The sequence below is a fragment of the Scomber scombrus genome, unplaced genomic scaffold (genome assembly GCF_963691925.1).
Source record: "Scomber scombrus unplaced genomic scaffold, fScoSco1.1 SCAFFOLD_485, whole genome shotgun sequence".
NCBI classification, from domain to species: Eukaryota; Metazoa; Chordata; class Actinopteri; order Scombriformes; family Scombridae; genus Scomber; species Scomber scombrus.
Genome location: NW_026910732.1, coordinates 524 through 14,170, shown reverse-complemented (window position 1 = coordinate 14,170; position 13,647 = coordinate 524). Strand labels below are relative to the sequence as shown.

Sequence of the window (13,647 nt, the reverse complement as noted above, 5' to 3'; positions counted from 1 at the left end):
AAGCAAGTTGAATTATTTGGTACAAAGTTTTTATGGTTACACCACTTAGACATTTTTGCCATAATCCTCTAATATATTCTCTCTAAATGATTAAAAGCAGAATTTGAAGCTGGGTCCAAAAAAAGAAGAATGTGTGCAAGTTATTCATACGTTTATTTTATCATTTTAACCCTTTAAATTTAAAATAAACCACATGGAGAAAACAACACCCATCATTGAACCTTCCAACAAAAGTTTTAAACAGGAAAAAACAAACTTGATGAAAGACATAAATCTTTCATTAGTGAGTATTTTAGTTTCTAGCACACGTGTCTGCTGGCTGTTACCTGCTGGGTTGGATTTGCCGGACAGCTGCAGACTCAGATACGGGTCGTCCAGCAGAGAGTTGAACAAAGCGTCCTGAAGGAGAAAACAAAACGTTCTGGTTACAGAAGCTGTATGTGTGTATATGTATATATATATGTGTGTGTGTGTGTGTGTGTGTGTGTATACGTGTGTGTGTGTGTATATATGTGTGTATCTGTGTGTGTGTGTTTTTATATATACGTGTGTATATGTGTGTGGTTATATGTGTATGTGTGTGTGTGTATGTGTGTGTATATACGTGTATGTGTGTGTATATATGTGTATATGTTGTGTGTATATGTGTATATGTGTGTGTATATGTGTATGTGTGTGTATGTGTGTGTACATGTTTGCATATATGTGTGTGTGTATATGTGTGTATATGTGTGTGTATATGTGTGTGTATATATGTGTGTGTATAGATATGTGTGTGTATGTGTGTATATATATATATATATATGTGTGTGTGTGTAAATATGACTTTTATTTTTGTGCAAATAAACCAATAAATAATAAAACCTCTCAGGCTTTTTTTTAATCTAATGTTTTTAATATTTGATTCATAATATAGGCAGTTATTATAAATTAAATGGATAAATTAGTTGTGTATAAAAGGAATCAGTAAGGAGACAGTTGGTTATTTTTAGGTGTAATGCTCACTGCGTCCTGTAGGGGGCAGCAGAGACACTTTAAACCTGCATCAGTGGAGCTGGTGTTACTCACGTTGTAGAGGCCCAGGTCTGTGGCCAGACTGTGGCTGATCTGCTGCAGCTGAGGAAGGCTGCCGGCTCTGTGCAGCTCCGCCTGCTGCTCTGCTTCCTGTTTGACCTGACACTGAGAGGAAGAGGAGGAGGAAGAGGAGCTCTGGATGCACTGGTCCAACGCTCCCTCGTTCTTTATGAGCGGCGTGTTCGTCGTGTTCACCTGCTGTCCCAACGGCCGCTGCTGCTATGAATATAAAAACATAAACAGCACATTTAAAATAAATAAATAGAAAACACAATAGAAAGATAAAAGCAATACAATACAATAAAATAAATAAAATGCAACGCCTGCACAAGATATAAATATGCTTGTATACACATAAAATCAACCCTCTACATCAGCGGTGTCAAACATGAGGCCAGCGGGCCTGAACCGGAAAGCGGAGGAGTCCAATCCGGCCCACTTTCCTTCCTGTCTTCTTTTCCTTCCATCTTTCTATCCACCCTTTCTTTCTTTCCTTCCTTAAATCTGTCTTTCCTTCCTTCCTTCCTTCCTTCTCTACCTTACTGTCTTCTCTTCTCTTCCTTCCTTCCTTTCTTCCTGTCTTCTCTTCCTTCCTTCCCTCATCAGATCATATTGTTCTGTATGTTTCCTTCCTTCCTTCTCTTCCTTCTTTCCTTACTGTCTTCTCTTCCTTCCTTCCTTACTGTCTTCTCTACCTTCCTTCTTTTCTTCCTGTCTTCTCTTCCTTCCTTCCTTTCACCCTTCCTTCCTTACTATCTTCTCTTCCTTCGTTCCTTCTTTTCTTCCTGTCTTCTCTTCCTTCCATCTTTCCTTCCATTCATCTTTCCTTGCTGTCTTCTCATCCTTCCTTCCTTCTTTTCTTCCTGTCTTCTCATCCTTCCTTCCATCTTTCCTCCCTTCCTTCCTTCCATCTTTCCTTACTGTCTTCTCTTCCTTTTCTTCCTTCCTTCCTTCCTTCCATCTGTCTTTCCTTCCTTCACCCTTCCTTCCTTCCTTCCATCTGTCTGTCTTCCCTTCCTTCCTTCCTTCCTTCTCTTCCTTCCTTCCATCTGTCTGTCTTCCCTTCCTTCCTTCCATCTTTTCTTCCTTCCTTCCTTCTTTCCTTCCTTCCCTCTCTTTAATAATCCGTCCCTCATCAGATCATATTGCTCTGTATGTTTCCCTTTAATGAAGATGACTTTGACTCTCCTGCTCTACACGGTGTCACAAGCCAAAGAAAAGAGAGAGAGGTTGGTTTTAAGAAGATGAGACTAAAAGGAGGAATGTCTGATGTGCAGCAGCAAACGCTCGATCTCCTCTGAGCTTAACCCTCAAGCTTTAGGCTGGGAGTGTAGAGGTGCAGCAGCTCAGAGAGGTAAGGTGGGGCTTTAACCCTTAAACAGACTATGTGCACCAGGAGATACAGACATATAGGGCTGGACAATAGATATCATCTTAGATTTAGGATATCGTAATATCGTGATATGTCATCAGAGTCGCCTTATCCTGGTCAAATTGACCCCGTCTGTTTTGACTGTTCCTTCTTTCCTTCCTCCATCCCCCTTTCTTCCTTCCTCCTTCCTTCTTTCCTCCCTCCCTCCTTTCCTTCCTTCCTCCCTCCCTCCTTTCCTTCCTTCTTCCTCCTTTCCTCCCATCCTTCCTCCCTCCCTCCTTTCTTTCCTTCCTTCCTCCTTCCTTCTTTCCTCCCTCCTTTCCTTCCTTCTTCCTCCCACCCTTCCTCCCTCCCTCCTTCTTTCTTTCCTTCCTTCCTCCCTTCCTTCTTTCCTCTTTCCTTTCTTTCCTTCCTCTTTTCTTTTCTCCCTGCCTCCCTCCCTCCCTCCTTCCTTCCTCTTTTCCTTCCTTCTTCCTTCCTTCCTCCCTGCCTCCTTTCCTTCCGTCTTCCTCCTTTCCTCCCTTCTTTCCTCCCTCCCTCCTTCTCTCTTTCTTTCTTCCCCCCTACCTTCCTCCCTTCCTTCTTTCGTCTGTCCTTCTTTTCTCCCTCCCTCCTTTCCTTCTTCCTTCCTTCTTTCCTCCCTCCTTTCCTTCCTTCCTCCCTCCCTCCTTTCCTTCCTTCTTCCTCCTTTCCTCCCATCCTTCCTCCCTCCCTCCTTTCCTTCCTTCCTCCCTTCTTTCCTCTTTCCTTTCTTTCCTTCCTCTTCTCCCTCCCTCCTCCCTGTTTTCCTTCCTTCCTCCCTTCTTTCCTCTTTCCTTTCTTTCCTTCCTCTTCTCCCTCCCTCCCTCCTCCCTCTTTTCCTTCCTTCCTCCCTTCTTTCCTCTTTCCTTTCTTTCCTTCCTCTTCTCCCTCCCTCCTCCCTCTTTTCCTTCCTTCTTCCTTCCTTCCTCCCTGCCTCCTTTCCTTCCGTCTTCCTCCTTTCCTCCCTTCTTTCCTCCCTCCCTCCTTCTTTCTTTCCTTCCTTCCTTCTTTCCTTCCTCTTTTCTTTTCTCCCTCCCTCCCTCCTTCCTTCCTCCCTCTTTTCCTTACTACTTCCCTTCCTTCCTCCTTTCCTTCCGTCTTCCTCCTTTCCTCCCTCCCTCCTTCTCTCTTTCTTTCCTCCCCCGTACCTTCCTCCCTTCCTTCTTTCGTCTGTCCTTCTTTTCTCCCTCCTTTCCTTCCTTCTTCCATCCTTCCTTACTACTTCCCTTCCTTCCTTGACTCGAGGACAACAGGAGGGTTAAAGGCTGCGTTACTGTAATATGATGTCATTTGTCTGAACTTAACGGACTGTTCTAGCTCTAGCTTGTTGTCATTATAATCCACATTACTGAAGATTATTTACCAAACATTTCATCGTGTAAATATTCTGTGAAAGCATCAAAAATCATCTCTACGTTATTGTTGCGATATCGATATCGAGGTATTTGGTCAAAGATATCGTGGTACTTGATTTTGTCTGTATCGTCCAAATCGTCAAATTGACCCCATCTCTTTTGACTGTTCCTTCTTTCCTTCCTTCCTCCCTCTTTCTTTAATTTTTCCTTCAGTTCTTCCCCTCCTTCCCTCTTTCTTTGCTCCCTCCTCCTTCCATACTTCTTTCCTCACTTCCTTCCTCCCTCCCTCCTTACTCCTTTCCTTCCTTCCTTCCTCCCTTCCTTCTCTCCTTACTTCCTTCCTTCTTTCCTCCCTTCCTTCTCTCCTTACTTCCCTTCCTCTTTTCCTCCTTACTCCTTTCCATCCTTCCTCCCTTCCTCCTTTCCTTCCTTCCTTCCTCCTTTCCTTCCTTCCTTCCTCCTTTCCTTCCTCCCTTCTCTCCTTACTTCCTTCCTCTTTCCTCCCTTCCTTCTCTCCTTACTTCCCTTCCTCTTTTCCTCCTTACTCCTTTCCATCCTTCCTCCCTCTCTCCTTCCCTTCCTTGCTTTCTTCCTCCTTTCCTCCCTCCTTACTCCTTTCCTTCCTTCCTTCCTTCCTTCCCTCCTTACTCCTTTCCTTTCCTTCCTTCCTTCTTTCCTCCCTTCCTACTGTCCTTCCTTGACCTGAGGACAACAGGAGGGTTAAAGGGTTTTAAAAGCAAATCCACTGTATTGATGAATGAGGACGATTAAATCTACCGTTCCAAAGTGCTGCTGCTGCTGCTGCATGTGCTGGTTGTGTGTGTTGCGTAGGTTCTGCAGGTGGAGCTGCTGCTGCTGCTGCTGCTGCTGCTGCTGCTGCTGCTGCTGCTGCTGCTGCTGTTGCTGCTGCTGCTGGGCGTTGGGCCGCGGCTGCTGCTGCTGCTGCTGCTGCTGCTGGAGGCGATGGAGCTGCTGCTGGAGGTGGTGCTGTCCCATCAGAGGGGGCTGCTGGCCGGGCTGCTGGGAGCCGGGTAGACCTGGGAGAGGCTGGTGCTGGTGCTGGTGCTGGTGCTGGTGCTGGTGGGACTGGCTAAGCGGGTACGGAGGCAGCCTCTGGTCCAGAGGCAGTTTGCTGGTGTCCAGTGGGACTCCCTGCAGGAAAAGCACCACAGCTAAGGGTCAGCAGCAGTTTCTGAAGGTTTTTACTCTTTACTTTGTTTGGTGAAAGATTGAAAGACAACACACATTGTAAAAATCACAGAATTACTAAAAACTAGTGCAGCGCCCGTGCAAACTCTGTTTCTGCGTGTGTTTTAACCAGGTGGGGAGTTCTGGTCCTCTGAAATGAGGCCAACGTGGAAGTAACTTAAAACTGCATTCTATCAAAAGGCCACCAGGGGGCGACCGTTTTGTTGTCAAAAGGACTTCCGTCTCTATACAAGTCAATGGAGAATTCACCAACTTCTCACTTGATTTCTAACCTCAGTAAAGGTTTTCAAAATGTGTTTATGGTCTCAATCGCTAGTTTAAAGCCTTCTTCAATGCAGTATGATGTTCATTTGGGACATTTTGGCCTCCCTGATTTTATATGTGACGATAAAGCAGGGTATGCATTAGGGCGTGGCTACGTCGTGATTGACAGGTTGATTGGTTCACAGGTTCAGGAGGGCGCCTCATGCTCCTCCTGATGCCCATATAAGTAGAATCCCTGTTTTTATTTTTCCCAGCATGCACCAGAAATTTTCAAGATGGCGCTGCTCAGATCCGATACTATTGGCCTCCGAGCAGCAGTCCACGAACCAATGGGTGACGTCACGGATGTTACGTCCATTTTATATACAGTCTATGGTATTTCACATGTTAGCTGCCAAAGCTCCGCTGCCTTATAGCCTAGAGCACCCCCAGCAAATGTGTGCTTCTTTTACCCGATATATTTATCTATATCTTTTACATTTCTTATCCAAACAACGCCAAACTTGGCACTGCACTTACTCGAGCCCGTAGCAAGACACCTGTCATGTTTGAAATCAATCGGATGAACGGTTCGAGAGATATGCGACTAACAGACAAACAGACAGACAGACGTTCCTGTCATTTATAGATAGAAGCTTCTTTGACTTCTTCCAGGTGTGTTTTGTGTGTTTTTTTACCTGTGTGATGGAGGACAGGGTGGGGGAGATGGTGGGGGAGAACTGCTTGGAGTGATGCCTCCTCGATTCTCCTCCCATGGGCAGGATGAGCGGGGAGAGCTGGGCCCGTCTCCGCGGCGACGTGCTGAGCTGCTGCTGCCCCTGCCCGCTCATCAGCGGCGAGTAAGAAGAGGAGGAGCAGGAGCCGGAGCCGCCGCCGATGCCGCTGCTGCTGCTGTAGCTCGGGTTGCCGCTGGACGCCGACTGCAGGGACGAGTTGCTGAGGGACGAGTGCAGCGATTGGCTGCTGAGGGAGGACGGCAGGGACGGGGAGGAGCCGAGGGACGACTGCAGCGACGGGTTGCTGAGCGACGAGTGCAGGGAGGCGGAGCTCAGAGAGTTGGAAAAGGAGTGGCTGCTGAGCGACGACTGGATGTTGGGGTTGCTTAGCGACGACTGCAGGGAGGGGTTACTGAGCGTGCTCTGTAGAGACGCAAGGAGACCTGAGGAGAGAGACAAAAAATTTAAATTAAAACTGAACATCCACAGAGACTGAAAACAGAAAGAAACACCTTAAATGACAGAAAATGCAAAATAAATCCAGAATAATTTTATTTTTCCCAGCATGCACCGGAAATTTTCAAGACGCCGCTGCTCAGATCCGATACTATTAGCTTCCAAGCAGCAGTCCACAAACCAATGGGTGATGTCACGGATGTTACGTCCATTTCTTATATACAGTCTATGGTTAAAAGACAATTATTGCGACAGGCCTAATTAATATTAACATTGATGTTCCCTAGACGATTAGTCTCCTTTAACACAGCACCTACCAGATTTTCCACCAGTTTTCAGGACAAAATTACGTCTTTGTTGCTTTACTGGACATTTATAAGCTCACATTTATGTCGTAAAACTAAAGTAATTGATCTTTAATGTGGTCGACAGTCGCCTGTATCGCAGATCATTGATATTACTGTTAATATGTGGTTGACAGGAGGGAAGTTTTGGGGCTGTGTCGAGGTGTTTTTCTTGGTTTTAGACTTAAATTAGGTCAGAAAATGCAGATTGTGGATTGAGGTGAAGGAGAGAGTCGATGTTTTCACCTGTTGCAATCACCTGGGGAGAAGCTCAGGTGGAAAAACAGGCCGGTCGTCTCCCTGAGGAGCCGAATCCCCGGAGCAGACGGTCTATTTTAAAGTCTGTGTGCTCCAACAGGACAATCTTTACACCTGTAGTTCAATTACTACGTTACAACCGCAAGAAAACAGAAAGACGAGAAACTTAGTTAAAAATGAGGATTTTATCTCTGTGATACCTGGAGAGGAATTACATTTTTAAATCTCCTGGTATTCATCTTAAAGAGGTTAATTAAAGAAATAGTTTTTCTGGTTATAACATCTCAAAGTAATCTGAGTATATTTGGATTATATTTTTCACTATTTTCAGGCCCTTAATGAAACTAATTATCAGTAACAGCTGAACATTACAATATATCGGTATATTGCCCAGCACTATTTTATACCCACTGATATAATGATAGAGAGCGGGGGGGGGGGGAGATTGGAGAGTGGGAGCTACTCTTCTGTTATTATCAGGCGAGGAGTTCCAGTCCTCTGAAATGAGGCCAACGCGGAAGTAACTTAAAACTGCATTCTATCAAAAGGCCACCAGGGGGCGACCGTTTTGGTGTCAAAAGGACTTCCGTCTCTATACAAGTCAATGGAGAATTCACCAACTTCTCACTTGATTTCTGACCTCAGTAAACGTTTTCAAAATGTGTTTATGGTCTCAATCGCTAGTTTAAAGCCTTCTTCAATGCAGTATGATGTTCATTTGGGACATTTTGGCCTCCCTGATTTTATATGTGACGATAAAGCAGGGTATGCATTAGGGCGTGGCTACGTCGTGATTGACAGGTTGATTGGTTCACAGGTTCAGGAGGGCGCCTCATGCTCCTCCTGATGCCCATATAAGTAGAATCCGTGTTTTTATTTTACCCAGCATGCACCTGAAATTTTCAAGATGGCGCTGCTCAGATCCGATACTATTGGCCTCCGAGCAGCAGTCCACAAACCAATGGGTGACGTCACGGATGTTACGTCCATTTCTTATATACAGTCTATGCATTAACCACAGCGTCACACCTTAAAACATCATTATTTTCACTCCCTAAAGATCCTCATGTGTGAGGGCAGCAGTGTAAAATACAAAACAAAAGAAACCGTGAAAATGCATAATTGTTCATCGAGGGTGGAGATAATCGTTCATTAATCGTGATCGAAGTTAAAAGTTCAATTAATCGTGATTTTTGGAATAAGTTATCTCCTGGCATAAAGCAGGTTCAGATTAAACTCTGACAACAATCCTCCATGAGCATCAGCTTGGCGACATCAGCGAGGAGAAACTTCCCTTTAACAGAAAGAAACCTCAAACAGAACGAGACTCTCGGTTTGAGCTCGTCTGCCTCGACTGATTCGGTCGATAGAAAGAAAACAGAGACTCAGCTTGGTTTCCAGCCTCATACAGACAACATGCTTACAGCTTACATGATGATAAAGTGATGATCCAGATTATGTCTAACAGGTTTTGGAGAGGCGGGCTGCAGCCTGAGGTTGCGCTGACAGCAGCTTCCTGCCTGCGGTCGGTACAGTCACCTCACCAACGATAAAGACACTGCTACATTTTCCGATTGCACTTCCACCCGTGAAAAAAGAAAATCTCCCCTTTCTCTCTCTCTCTCTCTCTTTATATGAGGCTAAATTTAGAGCGCCGCCCCGTCGTACATCCCCCTTCGTTTCATCTCGTCCACTCTCACCCACATACTTCCTTCCTGCCAACTTTCACATTAGTCATTTAGCTGAAGCTGTCACACAGTAAGGTTTTACAACTGAGCCGGCAGGCACCTCGAGGACGCTTCGGCAGAAATGAAACACTTCTGCAGGATCTAAAACCATCAACATTTGCTTAGAAGACAAGTTTCTCAAGAAGACCGAAAGCACATGATCTAATTTGACCCTGATTTATGAATGAATGAGTGAACACAGAAATAGAGAAGTAAACTTAAAGAGGTCAGCTGGAGTGAGTCTATGTAAAAAAAACAAACATTAAAAAGATAAACATCAGCACAGTGCGTATTAAAGTCTGTGTAAAGTAAGAATAAATATGTGTTCTGAGTTTGACATACCACAGAAAAGTGTGTTGTTAACCACCCTGCCAAATTTGAATGATTAAATCGCCAAATATATGAAATTAGGCCAATAGTATCGGATCTGAGCAGCGCGATCTTGAACATTTCAGGTGCATGCTGGGAAAAATAAAAACACGGATTCTACTTATATGGGCATCAGGAGGAGCATGAGGACGGAGCAGGGGGAGGTTGCGAGTGCTGGATCTACCACAGTCTACACCGGCAACCTGGTGATGCTAACCAAGTTATCTGTTACGGCTATAACCACAAAACTCCGGAGAAAACTGTCGGTGTGAAACAAGTTCACAGCTATTTCCTGCAGTCTATCTGTCCGCTCTCCTGAACCTGTGAATCAATCAACCTGTCAATCGTGACGTAGCCACGCCCTAATGCATACCCTGCTTTATCGTCACATATAAAATCAGGGAGGCCAAAATGTCCCAAATGAACATCATACTGCATTGAAGAAGGCTTTAAACTAGCGATTGAGACCATAAACACATTTTGAAAACGTTTACTGAGGTTAGAAATCAAGTGAGAAGTTGGTGAATTCTCCATTGACTTGTATAGAGACGGAAGTCCTTTTGACACCAAAACGGTCACCCCCTGGTGGCCTTTTGATAGAATGCAGTTTTAAGTTGCTTCCGCGTTGGCCTCATTTCAGAGGACCAGAACTCCCCGCCTGATGTGTGGTGATGGTGGAGGCTCCCGTTACGTACCGTGTGTGTGGTGATGGTGGAGGCTCTCGTTACGTACCGTGTGTGTGGTGATGGTGGAGGCTGCCGTTGCCTCCAGCGTTGGCCGCGTTGATGCCCAGCTGGGTGAGCGTGGAGGCCAGGTTCCCCGTGCTGCTGCCCCCGCTAAGAGACGAGGATCCCAGGTAGCCCGGCTCGTCCTGGTCCAGCGGCGTCGGCAGCGGAGAGGGGAAGTGGAGGCTGGACAGGTCCGGCAGCGAGCCGCCGGTGTTGAGAGCTGAAGGGACTCCGTGGGTCGGAGCGGACGGCTGCTCCGGAGACGTAAAGATACTGAGAGGAAAAAGAGAAGATTTAAGATTTCACTAACAGCAACGCCTGTCACCATGGTTACGTTTGTACGACTTATCGTACAATAAAACGGACATGATGTGCTTACAAGAGAGGTGTGGAGGAGGAAGGAAGGAAGGAAGGAAGGAAGGAAAGGAGTAAGGAGGGAGAGAGGAAGGAGGGAAGGAAGGAAGGAAAGGAATAAGGAGGGAGGGAGGGAGGGAGGGAGGGAGGGAGAAAGGAAGGAAGGAAGGAAGGAAGGAAAGAAAGGAGTAAGGAGGGAGGAAGGAAGGGAGGAAGGAAGGGAAGGAAAGGAAGGAGTAAGGATGGAGGGAGGAAGGGAGAACAATAAGACTTATTATTGATCTGTTGTGATTAATAAATAATTTTATTTCCATTTGGTATTATTATGATGTTTTATTTAAGAATCCTTCATTTTCACTGTTGCTCCACTTTAAATTTCAATAGTGTGAAAATCAAGGCTGCAATATTGAGATACGATAACCAGTTGAACTCATTTCATCATGTTAACTGCAATCTTGGCATAAAATGGTCTTAAAATGATAATAATATGGTTTATCTGCTTTATTTCAGGGACAATATTTATCATCCAACACAAGTCATGATGGAGATGAGAAATAAATGAGCAACTTTAGTAATATAAACTCATAATTCCTTTGTAGTTTCTTCATAATTAACCCTTGTGTCGTCCTCCCGGGTCAAATTGACCCCGTCTGTTTTGACTGTTCCTTCTTTCCTCCCTTCCTTCCTCCCTCCTTCTCACTTTCTTTCCTTCCTCCCTCCTTCCTTCCTCCCTTCCTTCCTCCCTCCTTCTCACTTTCTTTCCTTCCTCCCTCGTTCCTTCCTTCCTTCCTCCCTTCTTCCTTCCTTCTTTCTCCCTTCCATCTTTCCATCTTTCCTTCCATCTTTCTTTCCTTCCTTCCTTCTTCTCACTTTCTTTCCTTCCTCCCTCCTTCCTTCCTCCCTTCTTTCTCCCTTCCATCTTTCCATCCTTCCTTCCATCTTTCTTTCCTTCTTTCCTTCCTTCCTTCTTCTCACTTTCTTTCCTTCCTCCCTCCTTCCTCTTCCTTCCTCCCTCCTTCCTTCTTTCTCTCCTCCATCTTTCCATCCTTTCCTTCCATCTTTCTTTCCTTCTTTCCTTCCTTCTTCCCCCTCCTTTCCTTCTTTCTTCCTCCATTCCATCATTCCTTCCTTCCTTCCATCTTTCCTTCCTTCCTTCCATCTTTCCTTCCTTCCTTCCTTCCTTCCTTCCATCCTTCTTTCCTTGACTCGAGGACAACAGGAGGGTTAAACATCCATCTTCTATTAAAAAGGTATTTCTATTATTTGGGACTTTCCTCGGTTAGAAGTCGATGAGAACATTTGATATTTGACGCTTAGTTTAGTTTTCTGGTGACGTTAAAAAGAGTTCAGACTTCAGAGAAACACAAAAGCAACCGAAGCAGCAGAGGAAGTGATTACTGCCTGCAGGGAGCAAAAGAAGGAAATGAATCCTGTGTTTTCGGAGGTATGACTCTTGTTCCAGGGATCATATTTCAGGCAACACTAAAGCAACATACAAAAGTCACAATGACATAATTTAGGGTGTGTGTTCAAACGTACTTGATCCCGGGAACTTCACAGGACTTTGGTCTGGACGACAACAGAGGCAGCTGCAAGGAGATAAAACAACATATATGATCAAATAAATAAACTTTTTTAAATTTTGTGAACCCTGCAGAGTTTCTACTGGGTGAAGAAGAAACAGGAACTATTAAAGCTATTATGAGTCTAAAGAATAACTTACAGATACAGTAAAAGATAGAAAACATTAGAATAAATCAGCAAAATACAGCAAACTACGACGGAGTATTATATTGTTTATTATTATTAATTATATAACCATTCTAAGAGGTAAATAAACAAATAAATAATATTTTGGAAATTACGAGAATAAAGTCGTACAAGAAAAAAGTTGTAATATTACGTTGTATTATGACTTTATTCTCGCTATATTACGACTTTATTCTCGCAATATTACGACTTTTTTCTCATAATGTTACAACTTTATTCTCATAAAATTACGACTTTATTCTCGCTATATTACGACTTTATTCTCGCTATATTACGACTTTATTCTCGCAATATTACGACTTTTTTCTCGTAATGTTACGACTTTATTCTGGCAATATTACGACTTTATTCTCGTAATATTACGACTTTATTCTCGTAATGTTACGACTTTATTCTCGCAATATTACGACTTTATTCTCGCATTATTACGACTTTATTCTCGCAATATTACGACTTTATTCTCGCAATATTACGACTTTATTATCGCAATATTACGACTTTATTCTCGTATTATTACGATTTTATTCTCGTATTATTACGACTTTATTCTCGTAATATTACGACTTTATTCTCATAATATTACGACTTCATTCTCGCAATATTACGACTTTATTATCGCAATATTACGGCTTTATTCTCGCAATATTACGACTTTATTCTCGAAATATTACGACTTTATTCTCGTATTATTACGATTTTATTCTCGTATTATTACGACTTTATTCTCGTAATATTACGACTTTATTCTCATAATATTACGACTTCATTCTCGCATTATTACGATTTTATTCTCGTATTATTACGACTTTATTCTCGTAATATTACGACTTTATTCTCATAATATTACGACTTCATTCTCGCAATATTACGACTTTATTATCGCAATATTACGGCTTTATTCTCGCAATATTACGACTTTATTCTCGAAATATTACGACTTTATTCTCGTATTATTACGATTTTATTCTCGTATTATTACGACTTTATTCTCGTAATATTACGACTTTATTCTCATAATAATACGACTTTATTCTCATAATATTACGACTTCATTCTCGCAATATTACGGCTTTATTCTCGTATTATTACGACTTTATTCTCGAAATATTACGACTTTATTCTCGTAATTTTTACCATAAAAAAAAAAAAAATTAAAATAATTTTTTCTCTTAGTCTGGCCTAATACTATATACTAATAGCCTAATACTCCGTCGTAGCAAACAGCGACAGATTTGTATTTTAGTTTTTTACCTTCTTGGTGTCCCAGGGTTTGAGAAGTTTCCCCTCATCCAGCACGTTCTCTTCAATGGGGGGAACCGGGTACGGAAACACTGCGGCAAAAAGAAGACAGGAATGATCTTTAATAAATACTTTTCAATGAGGACTGCAACTTACAATTATGTCCATTAGCAATTAATTACTTTGTTTATAACATTTAAATGATGAATGAAGCAAATGAAGATAGTAAGAAGAGTCCAATATGATGGTGATGAAGATTGTTCTCAGTGAATCAAAGCTCAGCCACATTATTCTGGGAATGAAAAGTACGTTTTTTCCGGCCTGATATTAAAACACTTATCTCTTCCTGTCTTTGTTCATATCGCTACTGTGACTCACAAATAGTGACGTG

General features: G+C 43.2%; 1 protein-coding gene across 1 annotated transcript; it reads right to left on the bottom strand.

The window, feature by feature from the left end:
* Positions 1-4,874: 4,874 nt before the first annotated feature.
* Positions 4,875-13,348, bottom strand: LOC133977271 (CREB-regulated transcription coactivator 2-like; the record flags this gene model as incomplete). Its single annotated transcript, XM_062415369.1, is given in 5 exon segments — positions 4,875-4,974; positions 5,973-6,454; positions 9,898-10,166; positions 11,787-11,836; positions 13,269-13,348. Coding segments are annotated over 5 exon segments (981 nt in total), but the record flags the coding sequence as incomplete, so codon positions are not given.
* Positions 13,349-13,647: the final 299 nt, after the last annotated feature.